The following is a 21,469-nucleotide window of genomic DNA, read 5'->3' on the forward strand; positions in this document are numbered from 1 at the left end:
ACTGGTTTCACTATACACACCCTATGTTCTATGGATAGCTATGTTAATCCGGTGTCTGATGGCTCCATACGTGGCTAGACGAAGATACGACTGTGGACAAAAGAAGATAGTACTGAAAGCCTAGCAAAAAATCGAGTAAACTCTAACATGCATACACGTAATAGATTTATTTCTGCACGTATCGTAGGAACACTTACCGCTTTGGCTATAGGTACTGTCTAGTTGCAATACTTTTACAGAGTACGTACCCGTTTTTCAAAGGGGGAAAGCCAGCTGACTTACGTCCAATCAGGTAACTTTGCCACCGCTTCGGTAGATTCACTTTCGTCTTCGCAGTCATTATCAGAAGTAGCCCGTAAGGACTAGAAATTGACATCGCCGTGTAACCAAAGCCAACGGACGAAAAGGTCAAGCAGAGACTTTTCTATACCCCGTAGATGCAATCAATACTGAAATCGACCAGCAATGTCAGCCTGCCTGGAACTCAGTGGAAACTACCTCGGCTATTTCTGCGGCCAGACTGACACCATCCGATGGGACTTTCCTTGGCCTTTTCTTCAAACCATGGAAACGGGACAAAACAGAGAAAAAAAACTTGCCTTCATCTCGCGAGCGAAGGAAAGATCTGCCCAATCCAGTTCATACTGTCGACGATATGAGCTTAAAAACCCAGAATTGGGTTTACTGCCGAATGGGCTTGTTTCCACTTTAACACATAGTTAACACCTTTGCATTGGCTTGACGGGCCGCTGTGCCGGTAACCGGTATGTTCATTACGTTAACAATGACTCACGTTAGAATACCCCACCAATTGCTCATCGACTGACCGTTCATAGCGCCATCGCTGTCATTGAAGATCTGGTCGCTCTTGCCATCCCTGATCCTGTGTGTCGTTGTAAATGCTCTACAGAATCCCTGTCTCTCAACAGGAGGGCGATCAGCCACTAGCCAGCCATGCCAATGATGACTGAACAAGATCAGAAACGCATCTCCGTCAAGTGCATGGGGTGAGACGCACCTTAACAACCATGACGGTAGCGGCAGCGAAGTTAGTCATGGTGACAGAACTAGCTACGGCAACAGAAGTAAGCGTCACTTGCCGCGCCTTAAACTGCCAAGATGACATTGGCTCGATCGGCCATCTTCTTCTCTTCGTACCAGTGATCGCGTTTGCGGCCGGAGCCTATGCTTATGCGACTTCCTACAGCCGCCTACGCTGTGACAGCCGCTGCTGCTGCGTTGCCTGTTGTGATACGTTCTATTGAATCGATCGAATTCTGGACGTCGACATGAAATCATGATTAGATAGAGATCACGAATGAACGGAACGGTACCGGAAGCGCCTGTCTTCGCGGTGGTAGCGTTAGCGCTAGGGAAACGAGAAAAGACGATGACGGCAGTAATTCGGTTAATGAAACACTGCACAGAACGAATACAGACGGGCACCGGTGACAAAAATGTAAAGTACTAATATTCGATACTTCTTTTGTGAGTCGAATAACATCTAGACACAAAGCTAACACGAGCTAATATACAGAACTGATGTAGCAACGCCCCTTCTCGCCGCCAAAGATACATGACTATTACAGGGAAGCGCTGCCTCGGCAAGCGGCGCTTCAGCCGCAAAAATGCCAGCAGTCGAAATCTGCTCGACTCAAACGTTTACTATTATGGCCATTACCAAAGATAGGTTCGATTCCGTCAGGCTTTTTCAGCGGGTACCCGGCAGCAAGCAAAAAGCTATCTAGACTTCGAGGCTGCACCCCGCTCTCTCCTACGTTTAGTTCTAAATGTGAATGACTTTATACATAAGGGAACAGGGTATCGTAGTACGTGCCAACGTATTTGACCGTCCGCTCTGTAACTGATTCGTTAAGCTATCGTTGCTTGATAGGTTACTTGGCTAGCTGGCTTACGAGTGCTCGTGTGCATCTCGCTCCCTGTGCGTATGGAAGAGATAAGTGGCACTCATCGACGCGTCCGCGATCGATCTAATGTCAGCACGATTCGATGGAAGGCCGATGTCGGCGACGATCAATGATTCCCACCATGTATCTAGGTTATGGCCATTATGCCATGCGAGTAGCGATAAGAAGAACGCGTATGAATTAAATACTATATGAAATTTATTTGTGTGCAGGTTTGTTCCACCAACCGCGGAAAGCACCTGGCCGCGAGTAGCGCATGGATCGGCCGGGATTCTATCGATTTCACATGCTGTATGTACATGTAGAAAACAAAGATCGACAAAACGCTAACGCAACCGGAAGCGACGGGAACAAGGAGCCCGTGCTTAGCAAAACACAGCATGCGCAAAGTGTTTGACAGGTTTAAACGACAATCATAGAAAAATATACGACCGCTCGTAGAAAATGTTATAGTCAGACTAAAATTCACCCGATTTACTGCCTCCTAAGTCTAAGCTGTTCAAAACATATAAATAGCTTCCGCTATCTCGCTATGTGGACCAGTATGGACCAATAAAGCTATACCGATTGAGTGTATGATGGCTGGTAATACTGATGATCTGAAAGTGTTCCCGTTTGTCCAGAACGGGCTCGACTGTGCTATAATATTGAACTGCGGTAGAATGATTTAACTAATTTTCACAAACTCATGTTTTAACATAACCAGTGTAAAGCATGATTAGGCCTGATCGTGTTTATCATCGATAGGCCGGACGCGCTTTCCTTTCTTACAGCTGCACGCCGTATTACATTTCACATGATTTTTTTTCGCTAGTAACGTACATATTACGAGAGTCTTTTAGCTTGGGTATGCTTACCTTGGGTCGCTTTGATAGGCTTCGGGTTGGGCTGTTTTCTTCGTGATGTGATCCTGTCGCCAGGATCTATTCGGCTTTCCATTATGACTCGTGCAGGTTTTCTGCGGGAAGATTTATGTGCAACTTTCGTTTCCAACGGCGCCGGTATAACCAAATGTTACCACGAAAGTTATGTTAGACGCGTGCCTTCTTCTTGTCAACTTTCATTTATGCGCATGCTGGCCATAGGCGTACACCAGGAACAGGTCAAGATATTCACTGTCTTAGGAAGAAATTGACGAAGTTCTTCCACTCGTCGTAGTATAGAACCCTGCCTACGACAGACAGGGCTTGTATGCCACGTCCTTTCGGCACAACGTCAATCCATAGCTGCTATCGAGCATTTTTTTTCATTTCATTACTTGCATACCTACTTATAAATTGGAGCAGAATCAAGAATCCACTGCTCAATGGCATCTCGACATTGCCACAGTCATTACCTATGTTACACTTGTATTTGTCACACCTGTCCCTTCACATCCTCCTTCGCGTCACCTTTATTATTATTACACTATGAAACACAGTAATCAATCGTCGCTCGTCACTTTTTTCTAGTCAATCGCCAGTCTTCACACTTCTGGCTATCGTTCTCCTTCCACCCACAAAAAACTACATTGGCGATATGTCAAATCATAGTTAACCTGGGGCGGGCCAGCGTCGCTAACAGGTATCTCGCGCCCCCTGACAAATATCGTTCCGTGAGTAAAAGCAACGCTTTCACATTCCTTTCTGACCGGCGTACTCCGAAATTCTCCGCCGATCTAATGCGCGCAGTCTGAAAATATCCACAGTTCCTTTCCCTCGTGATTAGGACACATGGGCGTCAATAATTCTCATCTTAGATATCCTATTGATAGTGTTTTCGCGATGAAATGACACTCGACCCGACATCAAATGCGGGCACATGCCTGTTACCCGTCGTTGACAACGATGGTCTTTGCCCAGTTAGCCGTTCCTATGAACTTCTGTTGTGAGGAGTACCATTTGTCTCCCCGGCCAAAGACTGCGCAAGCTCTCTACTTACTTTTATAGCTTGAACACTCGGTTTTTTGTTTAGCACACATTCGTAACCCGTTGTCGAGATGAAAGCCAACTGAGAACCGTATCAGATCGAACCGAACCGGTTCCGCTGTGTCTGTTCGTCAGTTTCTCTGGGCTGGACAAGGCTGTGCGGCCCGTTTCCGCCGTCCGTGCAGCAGACGCGTGTCCCCGAGCTGCGAGCTTCCCTCGGCCGTGGCTCAACGGGCTGCTCGTTTTGACAATCTGCCACTAGTGACTCTTGATCGGGGCTGGCTCCGCTCCGCTCCCGCCGGCCGGCGCTCCACAGCTCCGGCGCTCGCCTTCACGCACCCAACGACGGTGCTGCTAACGGAGCGCCCGCGGCCGCTGCTAACCCTTTGCTGTTGCTTCCTTACGCTCTCCCCTCTATCTTCGCCTTCTCTCTCCCTTTCGCGCGCGCGCGCGCTTTCCCTGCCATCACCTCTTTTCCTGCTGCTACTGCTACAAAGTCCTTGTTGGTCCTAGATCTAGGCAGACAGTCAGGCCCACTGGTTTCACCAGTTTTCCCGTTCATTCAGCTAACTCCTCCGCCGTGCGCCGTTCAGGCCTATTCCCTTCGCAGTCCCTTAAAGTCGCTGCCGGTCTTCGTAGCCAGTCAACCAGCCTGCAGTGCTGCTATTGTTGATGCTGGCGGTCGTTGCCGTCTTCACGATGGTGGTAGGGAGCAATCGAGTAGTGCGGGCCCGCCAAGGGGCGGCGCCTGTGGGCGCATGCGCCTTTATCTACGAGCCATCGGTGACCATCTGCCGACACGCGGTCACACACACATACAGACAGACACCCAAACAGACATCAGCCTTCGCTGTACACCGGACGACACGTCAACACACGCGCGTAGAGTGCCGTTGCCGGCGCATCTAAGACCACACATGTTTCTTTGCGTTGAGCAAGTTGATGCTGTTCTGTCAGAATAGCTAGCTAGTCAGCAAGTGTCAAGGAAGAACTGGTAGGCAATACAAAAGTAAAGAAGCTAGCGACAAAGAGTCATGTTATTATCGGCGGAATTGCTCCTTCACGACGAGCTGACCAGGGCCAGTATGTGCTGACGGTTTGATCTTCGGTAATGATCGACTCCCACTGGGCCTTAGCGAGCAATCCCTCAATGGCGACAGCGGACCAGCGGACATAGGGAAAAGCAGCTCGTACCGTAAAACAGCACCGGTCATGAATGCGGCGATTTCAGAGGGAAGAGCAGTTGTAGTAGTAGCTAGCAGGAGTTAGATCGACCCGTAAACAGAGACACGTGGCTTGGCAGCATTTAATAAAGATAAACACTAGTGAAAAAGGCTGCACATAGAGAGACCTACTAAAGTTAAAACCTACACTGAAAGCATTAGCGATAACATGATCTAATATTCGTGTAGTTCAGGCTTCCTACTGATCACCGATGACCTCCGTCCCATGAATTAACTTATTCAAATTTCTTACTTCTCAGGTGTCCAAGCTCGGCGAAAGCGTACGCCATTCAAGAATAGCCTGTCATTATTACTACCGTCATTAGATCTTACCCACCGGTTGACCTCCGTCCTTTAAGGCCTAAAACAGCCTGAAACAATAAAGCAAAACACTCAGTTAATTGCATCTGCGGATAAGCACTATCTCAGTGAAATCACTTGCCGCGCTGAATACGCATCAGTTCCTTAATATTTCTTATCTCAATAGCTTGTAGCGTTCACGACACGCATCAGGACCAACAACAACTCCAACAACGGCGTAATCGACCAGAAGTAAAAAAACATATCAAATCAATTATTTTGTATCTGTTATCATCTCTAAGTACTACTAATACTAATACTAGTACTACTAAGGTTTGCATACTAGAAGACTTTTTTTTTAGCGGTGATCACGCTGGCGATAACGGCTCTGTCTCTGCTCGTCGGCAGTGAACGATGGATAACTCCGTTCGAAGAAACATCTGCTCCACCTCTGCTCGGTTCCGTTTTTTTCGGCGATAAGCAGACCTTACAGATTTACTTATCATCGAAAAGAGTCAACCGTTAAAGAGTAAAACTTAAGTGTTTGCTTGTCAAGGTATGCTTTTCATTTGCCTTGAAGGGACTGTAAACTTAGGAGAGGTTTGTTCCTATATCTAGAAACACGTTTAATTCAAAACTCCCGCTTGTTTCAAGTCTATATTATTAAAGCGTACTCAGTTTGCCATGCGGCATCATTAGTACGGGACTCCGGAGCCATCTTTCCAGCACAGCAGTGTTTTAAATGATTTCAAACGATATGCGTTAGTGCATGTTTAGCTTTGTCCCTTATCTAATGCTGGCTCTTTTAGTAATCTAGTCAGAAAAGGGTATTCGCTCAAAAACTCGCCTAATCCCATGTTGCTACCACATCTGAATCAAATTTATTCCTGTTTTTATTGATTAAAATTTAAGCCTGTGCCCAAGGATGCAATGTATCATTCATTACCTCGTTTGTCATACTGTGTGGTTATATGGACGCGTTTATACACTATAATCGCAACACGTAGCGTATATTGTCAGATCGTCTGATAAGACAGCGCATAAATCGGATCTAAATGAACAAATTAAATCATTTTGCATGCGGGAGCATCGTTTTCTCTACACAACAGGCTCTCTAAAACAACAGCAAGGTTGATGATAAGCTAGCATGCGACATTGCTTGAAAAACAGTGAATCTTTGTCGTGCAAAGGTTCCGTAATGTCTCAAGATGAGCTAGGACTTTGGTCGATAACGGCACGCCAACTTGCCACCACTCTTCGCGCTACCTCGTAGGGTGGCGTTTGGCCCTTGGAGTCCGATCTAGTAGTTCAGATGCTTTTGCTTATTCCGTCGTTCTTACCGCCTGATCTTTTGATGACACGCTATCACGAACAGCGCGTTTCGCATCTTTGACGCATAAAGTGTCAGATTTTACCAGTTAGTTATTCCAATGAGAACGAGTAACGAATGCAAAGGAAATTCCGCATTTAACGAAACTAACGGTCGGTGTCTAACATGAAACAAGTCTAGAGCAGAGCCACGTAATGATATAGAGAGCTTGAGCTGGATAATACCTAACGATTTTGGCTGATTCTAGATGTATTTGATAACAGTTGCACGTCATACTAGCCGACTTCACTTAGGAGCAAGTGAATGATTGGCACCGATAATGGCATAGAAAGGCCGCGACTAGCAGCGATTTTTATTTTCAATCAAGCAGTGATCTGTCACAGAAAAACGTCTGACCAGATCTGTCTCAGTTTCTATGGGCCGTTAACGAGCACTTAATCATGTTACATGGCAGTACAAACAAAGATGTCTTTGTACTTTGCGTTCAACCTTTTCTGCCACACTGCAAGATTATACCTCAATGAAGTAGCTCTCCATTCTAAACTAAGGTTTACCATTCGGTACAAAGATGAGCAAATTCCATTAGCATCACTGGTCCATGACAAGCGGTGAGGCATTAGCCTAGCTCAGTTTGCCATTGAGTTATACGTGCCCGTTAGCGAAGCCTGACACGTGAAAAATTCACGAAGTGGTGGTAACCATTGACTGCCCTGCACGAGGAACAGAGGTAATCACTACAGCGTTAGGGATGTCAGTTGTCCTGGTCTGTAGCAGTCATGCTATTTTTATATATTGTTTTATATTTAGTCGAGCACCGCACGGAAGACTTCTCATGACGTAGATTATTAACGACCGTTTTTTAGTGTTAGAACTTCGATAAATGGCAAAGTACTGTTGTACCATTTGGGAGTTGTCTCCATTGTATTGAACATTGATGTTTTCGTCTCAATGCGTCTTGATACGTCTATAATTAATATTGAAATAAATGAAAATTGATAAAACGTCTAACTTTTCCCCTTGACATTTTAAGGAAATCATTTTCCCACCTGCACCTCCTTCTCTCTACCTCATCTACCTTTTCAAGCTTTTCGGTATCTTTTTCAAACTCGGATACGATATAGATGGCTTAATGTACATCTTGAATTGTTTGATATACGAATTCAGGTATTTAGTTTTCACTTTTTGTACGGTAAATCCGCTGAAAGGCTATACATGATTGAGACTTCCTCGTGTCAAATGCTAATTCTAAAAAAAAAAATGATGACACACCTTTCAACCCATAGTTCTCGTCCGAACTGTTGGTCCAGTGAAGAAGTCTGCGTAAGGTTTTTGCAGCAGTAAGCCGGCATCGTGCCTGTCAACTCTTGAGCAAATTGTTACGTCGTCAGCTACGTTGCTAAAACACATGAAAAGTCCGAAAAAGGCGGTGGCTTTAGCGGTATCCGAGTGTTCGCCACCTTGAAAAAAGGCTAAATTTAATAAATAAGAATAATTGCCTCGCTCTATTGGCAACATGAAAATGCGGAAGCGTTTCAATGGACGGCTCGTTTACACGCTGACTTTAAAACTAAACACTGCGACATGTTTCTGAACTTCGTCAATTCTAATTCTAGGTCTTGCACTATATAGGTAACTGCTTTATCGTGGTCTATCGGCTAACTAATACAGGTTATGAGTCCTTGCCCCATTTGTGTAAATGGCTGGATAGATAGTATATTCTAAAAGTTTTCACAAGCGGTATTAAGTTCGTGTTGGAAAGTGTTACTGTTATAGAACCCTGCATCACATTGTGATTATTGGCCGATATATACATCAATCGGTTTTATGTCAGATTAAGTTATGCACGTCTCGGCATGATCTGGACGACTTCTACGAGCAGAGAGTGACTGGCTTATCCCTTGTCGAAACCTTTACATAGGACGTTTTTCGCTGCAAAATTAATCAGTCTTTCAGTTGCAAAGGGCCATTGATGAAGCTCAAGATACTGGAAGATACTCGAGTCCTAAAACAAACGACCCGATCCACTTTATGAAATAGTAAGTAGTCTATAAATATACCGGTTTAGTCAACTAGTGACAGTATATAGTATTTCTATATTTCGTGTATAAAAACAGGACTTACTCTTTGAAGAACTTACGATGCCCATCGAACTAATTTAACTTGCCTTTCAAATGAACTAAGCTTTACATCAACGTACTGGCGCTAAGTGCGGGTTCAGGTCACAGTCACCTAACTAATCTAACCCGACACACACTATAGGACGACGATCCAGAGTTGTCTAAGGATGTACACCACAACGGTTTTGGTCATTGCCTTGTTACCTTATTTCATGGGTGTCCTATAATAATTAGGGTATTCTAAAACTGAGAATTCTTTCCTCATAACAGCATAAATACTTAAGAAGGAAATATTACATGTTCTCAAAATTTACTCGGCCATCGGCTAGAACTAGAAGATGTTTTCGATTTGATACGAGTTGAGAACTCGATGAAATATCACATGCGTAACATAGCATGGAAATTATGCCGTTTTATATACGCTTAGGCCATGTTATGCGTCGTTGAGGAGCATGAAAGTTGCAAATAAAGATCGGCCACAAATAAGGCCTAACATAATATATGGCGTTTTTCAGTTGATTACTTTCGTATATTCTGCAGACTAGGTCTATAAAAAGGATAGACTACTCTCGATCAAAGCTGTAGCCAAAGTTTTCGCGCATCTTTCTTTGGTGAAAGGCTAGGCTGGAGGCTTCAACTGATTGAAGAAGCGCATCTGGCCGCCTGTATCGCAGACGCAAGCGTTATTGCAATCATGTATAGTTGAAATCCATCTGCTTGCCTCGTGGCTAAGGTGACGCAGGGCATTGCCTTCCGGGTGGTCAACTGAGCGGAGCGATTTCTAATCGAACCAAGCCGAACTCGACGCCCCCACCTTTTTTAAGCCCCCAAATGAAAGCTACTAGGGTAAAACCAACCACCTTTCGTCGCTTTGAGCTGTTGCCGGCCGGATAACAACATCGAGTTGCGTTACGCGTCAACAAATCTCAAAGAAAATTGGAAACTGTCCTGCTGCCAGTAATACTCTTTCTTTTTCATTCTTTCCCGTTTTGCTACCAGAAGCGTGATGTGCGCTAAGGCAGGGTACATCCTTCGGGAATGGCATCAGATGGACTTCATTGAGGAGATGATTGTCGCTTTTTTCGTAGGGGACACACCGGTCTCATCAAGTCGGATACAACGCCCTGATCGCTTTTGCTTGACTACTGTGCCTCTAGCGGTTGAAGAACGTAGCAGAAATACACGTAGCAGAATTTTGGTTAGCATTTGCCGATCGAAGTTCGACCAATAAGACCTCAGCTAAGACCACTAGATCCAACGAAGGGCCTACTACTTTCATATGTATCAGCGATTCAGACGGCCACAGGTGCAGCAAGCTCAAGCTTGGTTCCTGGTTTAGTGTACAGCGAATCCATTTCACATCACCTCACGTATTTGCTTGCACCAGACAAAGTCGCCTACCAGAGGGCGACTCGCTGGGCTTGCAAGCTGGCTGTTCCATGCCGATTTTAGCTCCTCTCGGGTGGGCATTGGCCGACGCCGTCAATGACGCGGGGTCTCCTGCACAGCGACAACGCCTGGCTAGAATTCGAAAAGGGAATCGCCGGTTAAGGGAGGATAGCGACTGAGCTGACAGGTCTACACATCATTCAGGGACGCATCCGCCGTTATGTCAGCCAGCCGAGCAGCTTGCCTTAGCTGCCTACAGTTCCTACGGTTAATGCTGCCGCAGCAGCTCAATGGTAGCTTCACATCTTCCCCACGGACGTTCCTCGCTGGGCGCATCTTTTCAATGACATGACTGTGGTAGAGAAAAACTGGGTAAGGTGGGGAGCGGGAAACTTGGCGGCTTCAAATCGGTGGGTGCTTCTTCGAATCCTCCGTGAGGCAGCTACGGCGGAGATTAAAAGTTGAAAGTCAACAAAACACACTTCGTCTTTGCTAGTCGTTCCGCCGTCCCCACTGTCCTGGTCGAGCAGTAGAGGCTGTAACGCTCAATGTAAGTTTACGTCGCCGGCTGGATGTGTGTGCAAAAAGACGCCTACTGCAGCGAGTACAGGCGTGCAAAAGTGCAGCAGCGGCGATCGTGTGGAAGTAGTTGGCCTATAGCAAAGCCTTCGTGAGCTATTCGTGGCCAGTCGCATCCCAGCAACCAGTGTGTTGCTTTCACAGCGAGAGTTTGGCTTCAGCGTTTCGATGAACCAAGCTAGAACGTTTGGCCAACTGTTTATGGCGGTTGAGCAACAGGACGGGCTTGAGATAGGCAAAAAACATAGGACCGGTCGGAGCATTGACACCGCGGTACTTAACGATACTATAGGGAAAAAAAGAAGATGATCAAAATTGTTCATAAAGTCGTGTCTTGGCCTTAGCATTAAAAGAGAAGATCGAATTGATTCGGTTACATTCTAAGGTAATTTCATAGGGATCAATAGAGTTAGGGCAGATCGTTCGTTGTGGCACATATTATAGAGAGATTATGATAGAGTGATATGTATACAGTCGTTGAGGGCCGTAATTTATCGTGTGTTCATCTTGAGATATAACGTAGGTAGAACGTTGGGGTATTACATGAATCCGACCAGAAGCATATTCATTGAGTGGTTCAAGATCCTTTATAGATTTAGATGTCGCAAACATCGTTAGCGCAAGCAACGAAAAAATTTGTCCTGAAACCTTAATCCGTTTTTCCGACAATTTTCAATATCGATAACACCATACAACCAAGATCAGATGATCTTCTTCAGGCTCCATCATACCTATCATATGGTAAACATCGTTAGACATCGTTAGAAATAGGAGAATTTTTGTAACTCTTTTTTTTTTTATAAAAACTTACGTTATTTTTCTTTTGTAAATTTTCTTCCTAGACATGTTTGTCATGCTTCCCAGTTTAATGTATTAGTAAATTTTCACGTCTTTCATTTCACGTTTCCGTCCGACTTGTCGGCAGCATATTAAAATGGTGATCTACCTGCGACTAGACATATGAATGAATTGGCTGTAATTCAATTCAACAGAGTGCGATTTTGTCCTTTGTTGTAGGCATCTATCTACCTTTGGCGGCGGTACATAATATTATGATGATATGACACGAGGCGGACATATATCTAACAGCTTCCGTAAGATATACTTTTTGCAATCTTTTTCTGTCTACCTTACTGCTTTTGAGTTAAGAGGAATTGCTAATGGTACACCAGTATATAAATATTTATATACATATAAGTTTTTATATAATATATATATATATAGTCGTATATAAATATATGTTGGCTGAGGATACTAATGATATTCCCTTGAACAACGCTATTGGCGACTAGTTTACTAAAATGAGGCATCTAAGGCAAAGCAGGATATAAGTAAGTTGAACATCGTGCAGATGCAGTTACCTCCACAGTTCTAAGTAAGAACGTGTTCTGAATACTTTTATCTTAATAACTAGCTAGAAATATAAGCTCGCTTTATTCTTTTTTTTATAGATAGATGTATAAATTAACGTTGTAATTGGAATTATACTCTTATTAACTGTGTGCTTCGAAGAAAATTGAGCCTAAAAATGCTCTAAAAATGAATACGTTATTGGGACACTAAAAAGCAAACGATTTTCACGCTGCAAACTTTCTTCTAAAGGTTTGCCAATGATGATTTAGAATTTTGAAAATTTAATGTATACGCATTGTACCAGCTGACAAACATTTGGGGAAAATGAGCTAGCTTCAAGTCAAAGCGTTACTAGGATGTTCCCGGGACTTTAGGTAAAATTCGTAAATTATTGGCAAGCTCGTACGAAAACGTACGTATTCTCCCTCTAAAACGATACGTTCTCCGCAGAGGCAAGGCTCACTCGTACTCGATTTACTGAAGCATATGTCAAACACGTTTTCATTCATTTAAAGGATAAACTAAATATTTCTATGATACAGAATGAACGTATCACATTAAAATCGAATGAATGAATATGTCGGTACAGCAGACATAATTCACTCACATATACAACAATTTGTATCAAAAAAAAGTGTTTTTAAAGTAAAAAAATGTATGGATTGTTCGTTGTGTCCACGAACCGTACGATTGATCTGAAGCCGTGACCGGTCTAGCGTTAGCTTCCAAAGGCTCGTCGTGTTGCCCGAACAAAAAGCAATTTACCACTCGTAATGAGTTACTTAATGCACCTCGCTCACGTATCTGTTTCGCATCTTCTTCGGGATTGTCTCAGTGAATGTTGCTTGGAGGGGCGTAGGCGGGCGACAAGCAGCTTTCTCGATCGTGTTGGCGATCCGAGAAGAGGTTCCAGTGAAGTTTGGTAAGTACTAGTGATAGTTGGTTCGAACTTCAAGTAACGTGAAGGCTCGACTCAGACTCATCCGTGGGTCTGTTAATAGCTCGCTTACGTATGCTAGATCCTTCCCTGTACACATTTCTCGGCAAAGGCCAATAAACGTAATCGCTCTATTTCGCTATTCCCTCTCAATTGCTTCCTCGAACAAAAACCGACCACGCTATCGGCCAGCTTAAAGGCAAAGGAAGAGACGAAGAGCAAAGGACAAAAGGCAGACGAAATGACAACGTGTTGAAGTTTTTTTGCCCTAGTCCTCATTTCGTCCTAGTCTTCTTCGAAGGGTCATCACTTCGAGTCTCTCCTATTGACCTAATGGTGCTATTATTGAAGCAAAACTATCCTATACGGCCCCTGAATGGTTTTCGTTTCAATAAACGGTTCATCAATCGACTCTGATCTCTTCGTACTCCTTGGCTAGAAGGAGAGATGAGCTTTTCAATGGGCAGGAACCGACGATCTCATCAATGGTTCATTATTTTTGATACCCCCTTACGCTGTTCGTTTGAACTCAAATCGTGTATACTTCCATATTTTAACCACCAATGGCTTCGACTGATTGCCTTCGAATTTTATAAAGGGCAATGTATCGCATCGTAATGCTTTTGCCGTCTTCATTTGCTGTTTATCGAGACGAAGATGACGTCTTCCTTTACAGGTGTTTGGATAGCAACCTAAACAAGTGCTTCGTGTCCTTTTGCCAATGTTGCACTGAGTAGGGTAACATAATTTTGTCGTGTTTTCTTTGAAAGCTGTGTGTAAAATACCAACATGCCTTATGCAGACATAATAGGTTAGCTAATTATGTGCGTAAAAAAATAATATCTTTTGGCCAAAGCAATTATGTAACGAATCATAGAAGGTGACAATTCCATTAATAAACCTTATATATTTTATTTCCAAGATGGCGTAATATATTTATTAGAGTTTTATTTACAAATACAATGAAAATACTTGTTTTACTATGTGAGCTTATATAGACTATGTGCCTGGCTTAAACATCGTCCAATGAGCCATATAGAGTTATTTAGCTTCTATTATTAAATTGAACAAATACGCGTTATGAGATGGGTTATCCGGTAAGCGCTGACCCGACAGCCCAAGGTTTGATTTCTCATTAAGGTTTACTCGACTGTACATAAATCTATTACAAAGTTATATTTATTAAGCATAAAATATCGTATTTCGCGCTATTCGTAATGAGTTCAACGTCAGGTATATACATAGCCAATAGGCCCTTCTGAGGCTCGTTATCTAAACAGACCACAGAATAATCAATCAAGAATGCTACACGTGGACGACATGCAGGCCAGAAAGTATTTCAACAATCTGATAATGTTTGCTAGCTGTCCACCTGCTAGCATAGGTTGGAAGGGTCTGTACCTGTAGACTCCTATATTTCTGAACAGATTTCACCGTCATGATGTATTGCAACTTCACGACTTTGGTTCGTCATATTTTGTCAAGATGAGTTTAATCCAAGTAGCTAGGTCCGTTGGTTTGTATCCATAAAACGCTTTGAACGGCTTCAGAGCCTCTACCGCTGAAGTGTTTGAAAATAGATCAGGCCAAGCCGAATGGATTCTGCACCCATATATCGCTTCAGGTGCAGGACATGTTGGCAGCAGCAACCGCTGCCCACCACATCGTTGGCATTCATTTTAGACCAGCGGCACTGATGCGCACTCTCAGGTCAGTAGGACACTGTATCCACACTTGCAGCTGTATGTTTTCGCCCACACAGACATGCAAACAGGCGGTATCTTGTGCTGAAGGGTTTTACGGGATGTGCTTCAACATGGATACGATTTAGGTTTGTGTGTGTGGGTATCGGCCAAAAGACGCATTTAAGGCGGGAATCTCACCACGCGTAAGCTCGCCTTTAGGCAAAGGGCGGGGCACAAAGCAAGCACCAGAGGTAAGCGTAGAAGCATAGCGGCATCAACATCAGACGGGAAGATTCGTCTCGGCATGAACGGAGCGGGCGGGGCAAGCCATTTGATGGCCTATCCTTCACTTGAGTCGGCGAACCTCCCGCCAACTCAAGAAGTCGCGCTCGCGGCGCGCCTTGCCGGCTGGTGGCGGGCCAAGCTCAGCCGCGCCGTTGTTGAGTTACGCGCATCTCAAAACAGCCTGCAAAAGGATACCTCTGCGCTTGGTTCACTCTCTGAGCGTGCCAGTGCCCTTGCTTCTGATCATGTGGCACTCGGTTCAGCGTTGGTTCTTGTTACTCGTTTCCCTCAGCCGCCACAATTGTTGTCGGCCTGCCACTACCACAGGGCCTCGAGCACGCTTGGCCTATCGCCGTTGAACACTCCTCCCTCGTGCTGTTCTCGCAATGCGCGCTCTGGAGCCGTAACGGCGCCCCTCGCCCCTATCTTGCACGCCCGGCAGGAGCCCTGGCAAAGCAGAGGCGAGACGCCAAGGATATCCGCGCCCACTTATTCTTTGGCGGCACCGCTGCTATTTCTGATACTTTCGCCATCTCGAGGAGGCTGTGTAGCAGGCAGACAAGCAACAAAGCCGTGCGGAGAAGTGGCAAGACCGTGAAGAGACCAAGGAACAGGAAAAAAATCAACATCAACGAATGACGTCGCGGCATCGACGCTACCAATAACAGTAACAACAAGCGTAGAAACAACAAAGGAGAAATAACAATACACACACATTGCCACCGCTTGGATGAGTGCTACGATGGAGGTAGCGCAGGGAACCCGTATGCGAGGCAATGCTACAGAGCCAGAAGGGGCAAACGAATGCTCCTGCATCCCATCTACCTCAAACAAACTGCTGCAAATGGCGCAGAATCGAGATACTCAAGCTTCTGTGAGGTGCCACATCAAATACGGATCCTGCTAGTGACGCAACCAACTTAGCCGATCAGTTCTGGACAGACATTTTTTTTTTTATTTATTTTTGTATTCACTGTTGAAGCATTACCACAGCCATTGTGAAGGGTTTACCAACTCGCTGAATAGGGGCAGGACTCAAGTTGTTGTCAAGGCTATTGAAAGGATAAAAATGGGAAATCGAAAAGAAGTAGTTCATTTATCGAGATCCGTCGCAGTCGTTCGGTGGTAAGTACCTATCGTGCTGACATGAAGCTATTGGCTTGACTCTGCTGATGGATTGATGCAAATATACGTGTAAACATGATTTCCGTTGTTTAGAACAGGTAAGGTGCTCTCGAAGTTAGTACATACAATACAAAGGTATATCTCGACGGAAAATATTGAGCTTTATTATGCGAATTAGATAATTTACAAATAATCGCCACTGTTGTGAACTTATTTTTACTTCAGCACACGACTATCCTAGAATTGTAGGATCTTCAACCGGCTGTGGATACAAGCGAGCTTAAAAAGTGAATATGCTTCGGTAGGCGGAGTGTGCACGAGGAGCTGTTGGCACACCGGCCGTTTCAATGTAAATTGAGCTTGAGATAGCTTGAGACTCGGATGAGGTACGAATGCATCTGTTATTGCGAGAGCTGTCGAATGCAGGATGCTGCCAAGTACAACAACAACAACATCGAGGCTACCGACAAATATATCAGCAAAAAAAGGCGGCGCTATGCATCTGTGTATAACTGGTAGAGGTTGTTGACAAGCAGAAATCGCTACGCAAGCTGCCGCACTTTGGCGCCAAATTTGAATTGGAAGCTCGCCTAACACAGCGTTTAGTGTTGATCAACTTCGTTTTTCTTTCTGCATCCATCCGAATCGATCTCTTCCCAGAAGTGTAATAGAAAAGGCAACGTCGACTACACTACCGATTCTCTACCGAGGTAAGAATCATTGTTATTTTTATTTATTGTTGAGCCGTTACTTTCCGCGATGCTGAAGACGCAGATGCAGGCGAAAAGATGAACGTGAAATAGGGGCGCAACTCCATGGAGACGAAGACGGGAACTACATTCGTCTCAACGAATAGAGAGCCAAGCTCAAGGCCTGCGTAAAGATCACTTTCGCGTGGGGAGCCACACGACCCGCTTCGTTCCGTACAAATCGATCGAACCTTACACTTCTACAGCGTACTGCTCGACCGAAGAGTAAACAGTAGGAATCTAATGGGCTGTGCAGCAGAAACTGAAATGACTGCAACACACCTTTAAGCCATAGATCAGGCCGGAGCGGCAGTCATCGAATACTCTGAGCGTGAAATAATGAGAGACAATCAAGTTCAACGAAAAGCTAGCGTGCTACTGCCGTAGATAAATTGTCGTTATGAATTAAAATAAATTTCAACAAAAACTGCTTGCCTTTCACCCCTTTATATCAACCTAAGAAGCTTTATTTTTCTGAACATCTTCAAATAGACAAACTTTCAACTTAAGTCTGCGAGAATATCTGCATGTTAACTTCTGTCATGTGTTGTCAGCCATACGCTGAGATCAACTTCCATACGAAAATGAACGACCCTATGTACACCGATTATCAGGAGCGTTAATCAATGACGTGTTCTACCTGAAGGTAACCATGCCATCAGTCTGCTTCAAGTAGCAACATTCACTGTTCACCTGTCAAAAAAACGCGTTTTTGTGCTTCGTTAAAAAGTTGACGTTTGCGAAATTGAAAAAAGTCACCGGTAAGCTTCGTATGTATTACTAGTTTATTATTAAAGCGCTTGTCTCATGGTGTCTATCTAATCCACAGTTGTTTGGAATACCCTTAGCCTACTCTAGGCTTTATGTCCCTCGGGACTTCTCTAGAAAACATTTTAACTGAACGCAAATGTTTGCTGGGATTGCTGGCAAGTGTGGTACGCAGTATCGGTTTCGTGCTGTGTCTATCCCTCCTTTTTGGAGAGGATCATGATCGGCTCACGCGGCGTGGGTGGAGTCTATTAGAAACGCATAACTTGTTGGTTGTCTACCCAAGCGGGCGTTTGGCTTAGTCGCTCTTCCCTGACGCACTCTCTCTGGTCGCCGATAACGACCGGCGAATCATAACCTGACAGAGAAACTAACTGTCGGTCATACGGTTATTCTCAAAATTAGACTCCAACAATGATTGATGCTAAGCTGTGCGACTGCTTGTAAACAATAACATTCACAAACCGTGCATTTCTGCCAACACTGCATGTGTGAGCTCGCAAATACAATCGACTTGAGGACAATGTCCTACACAAAGCTAGAGGTAAGGCAAACAGCGATAGCAATTTGACTTTCCACACCCGGTCTTGTGCGCATAGAAGCGTCTATAACGAGAGTGACCATAGTGAATTCCACTATTGTTGCAGTAAGGTAGATGACAATGACATGCGGTAGCGGCATAGTTGGATTCGAAGATAAACGACACAAAGGCGAATACGAGCCAGACTAAATAGTACAAGTTACATTAGAGTTCTACGGTGAACTGCAATAGCAAGAGCGTGGCTGCATCGCGAGGTTGGCGCGGCGAACGGCCTCGGTGGCCTGGCCCACCGTAGTCCTTCGTCTCCCTAGGGCGCGACTTTGTTTAGTGTTCGTTGGTCTCGTTGCCTTCGCTTTGGCCTTTGCATCCGTTCTTGCGAGCGAGCAGGCGGGCGGGCCTGCGAGCGGGCGACGGGTTATCGCAGACCAACAGCGCATCCGAGCGACTACAGAAGCTACGCCGTATGCGTCTCTGTGGCATCAGCGACAGCACGAGCCAACACCCAAGTCGCTGTGTGCTAACCGAACGATGGGAGAAACGGGCCGAGCAACTGGCGAAGTCAACAGAGAAGTGCTCTCGACGTCTCCGCATAGACCCGGGCCAAACTCGGGGCCGGCGCCCGAATTCATCCACCGCACATGGTCTTGTGCCGCTTGCCCCATCGGTCCGTTCGACTCAGTCGTTTGAACTGAACCGCTCCGATCCCACACTCCCCCCATTTTCCCCTTGTAGTCTTGTCGGAGCTGGCAGGATGCACCCCCCCCCCCCCCCACAAACCAACGAAAGAGACTCTGTCAAAAGCGCCGCAGCCAAACGTTGAGCAACAGCTATAGCAGAAGCAGCAGCAGAAGTCGCGCAATCTCTACCCTTTTCGACCAGCCGCTCACCGGTCTCAATACTCGCAGCTCTCAATGCTCCGGCCCACCCGGATTTTCGCAGTTTTCCCCCTGTTTTGACTCAACGCAGACAAGGAGCACATTTCGACCAGCCAATGCGGGTGCTCCAGCAACAGGGGCCACTAGCAGGTTTGGGATCGGGATTGGGCCTCGGAATATGAGTCGCGATGGGAATCCAGGGGAGTGGCTAAGCAATTGAGGACTGCAAGCACTCTGATGGGTTTGGGGCTCAAAATTTAGCGCTAACTGGCAAAACTCAGTCACTTTCAGCAGCAGCGTTCTCATCTTCTTCTCCCTCCCCTACCTCACCCCCTTACATCCCCTTGTTCCATACCTCACCTACACGCAGCCGCTTAGCACACCGACCAGCTCGTCTCGTTTCTAATTCATCGCTCGTTGCCGCTAGCGGAGCTTTAGGAACGGTGAGTGTGTATCCGCGCGTTCGTGCATTCAATTCTACTCCGAGGCCCGTCCATTCCATCAGTTCACTCTCCCTGTATATTCGTTTTTCCTTTTTCGCTTTGTCGTTCACTTTAGCCTTCCTTCTTTCGCTGTCTCTGCCTAATTCTCCTCGTAGTGCATAAACTGTTGAGGCTTTCATTGCTTTACTCGTCCGTTGTCACCTTTAGTAGCGGTGCGAAATGCACGGGGCTGCTTCTTCTACCAGCAATGACTTCTTTTGCCAATCTCATTGGACTCAACCTGCAGTCGCTCGATGACGTGCTGTCGTACACATGTGAACTCGCCCGCGACACCCCTCCGACGTACATACACCACGCACCTGCCCGCGTTGTTACTGCGCTGGGCCCTGCCACTTAGTTGTGGCCATTCTCCGCTAACTCTTTCCCCGGCACTTGCTATTCTTTATCAGTATTCCTCTGTACAACGAAACTCGTGAAGCGCGGCTTCTCTTTCATCCAACTTGAAGGTTTCTCCCGTTGGAGTTAGGCAGTGCCGTTCAATACTCCCGTTAGTATTACCAATGTCGATTAGGATTATAAAAGGTCAAAGGAAAAAATACGACTTCGGCTATACATCACTTTCATAGAGTAAGGTCTAGTAGCGGTAGTAAGACTTGGCTTAGCAACGTAAAAAATAATTTATATATATTTATAAGATCAATATCAGATGAGCAATCTATTCCTACAGAAGCTTTGACATTGTTGAAGGCTTATTATTACTTAAATGTAATATTGTAAATAGGTTAAGTATAGTCATTCTTTCTCACATATAGCGTCCCTACGAGCTTTGCAACCTCTAGAACGTAAACTGCTAATTTTTTTTTTGTTATTGTCCGTACTCTATTGGATTGCGTATCCAATAGTTTACTCAGATTTCTTGACATAGTTCTTAGCTTTGAGGTTTGTTGTATACGTTTCTATCTTGTTCTAGGCTTATTCTATCATAACATGAACTTCCTTTCTATCAAAACATACTACAATTCTGCCAGAACCAAAAAAGTTCAGACATTGGAGTGTCACGATGTTTTTGAATTCGGTGCAAACAAATTTTCGCTACGCGTTGCCGTATATGCAATCCAGATGCAATCGAGAAATACAAACACTCTGCGGTACGAATTAAATAAAACCATAACAAAAAAATTATTTTTTGAAAATAGGCTTAAGTAGACGGGATTCCAGATACTCTATATAGGTCGAACAGCGGATAGAATGTTACCGAATGAGTTTTTTTTTTTAATAGTTGAGTTAGAGATATGTCCCATGTCAAACCATAACAAAAAATTAATAAAGCGTACTAAATACATCATAAAGAAATAATAGCTAGAAAGATTATAAGTTTTGAATTGGTAATAGTGTTTTAAGACATAGTTAGGTGTTTCCCTTTCAGGTTTGTCCCAGAAAAAATTGTTAGAAAGCCTCGTTTCAGGGGCGAGTTGAAACCTAGATGTAAGTCTCTGTTCGACGAATTCGTTACGGTTGCCCGCAAAGCAGGACTGGAACAGGATAAACGCAAGTTTATCAAGTCGTGTTAAAGATTACTTTGCTCTCTCAGATGTTTTCCTTTCAATGCAAGATAGACTATGAGTTTAGCCTTATATGGCCGCAATACCTCAAGGCCTTCAAGTAGGCGACCTTCAGGAGTAGAAGTTGACCTATCATTCGTTGCATCATTTGGGCTACAAAGAAGACTAACATTAAAGGCATAAAATCGATTTTTTCAAGGCCAAAGCTCTAACTAGCAGATCCGTGATTTAGTATCGGTGATTGTACGAATTTCTCTCTCTCGATTGTCTATCTAACATGATGATTAATGCAGTATCGTCTGTATAGATGTGGTCTCTCTGTTGAGTAAATTGATATTATTATACAAAACCAGAAGGTTGTAATTAAATGAGA

General features: G+C 44.8%; 1 protein-coding gene across 2 annotated transcripts in view; it reads right to left on the reverse strand.

Moving 5' to 3' along the window:
• Positions 1-21,469, reverse strand: part of ush (Zinc finger protein ush) — a 186,830-nt gene that overhangs the window by 161,218 nt on the left and 4,143 nt on the right. For both annotated transcript variants that reach the window (XM_086974148.1, XM_022813465.2), the window contains 2 exons: positions 7,958-8,084; positions 2,786-5,429 (listed from right to left, as the gene is read on the reverse strand). In XM_086974148.1, coding sequence (XP_086830274.1) covers positions 2,786-2,867 — 82 coding nt within the window. In that variant the 5' untranslated portion in view covers positions 2,868-5,429; positions 7,958-8,084. The remainder of the gene's footprint in view (positions 1-2,785; positions 5,430-7,957; positions 8,085-21,469) is intronic.

This window comes from Varroa destructor, unplaced genomic scaffold (genome assembly GCF_002443255.2).
Source record: "Varroa destructor unplaced genomic scaffold, Vdes_3.0 BEIS01000007.1, whole genome shotgun sequence".
Classification (NCBI taxonomy): Eukaryota; Metazoa; Arthropoda; class Arachnida; order Mesostigmata; family Varroidae; genus Varroa; species Varroa destructor.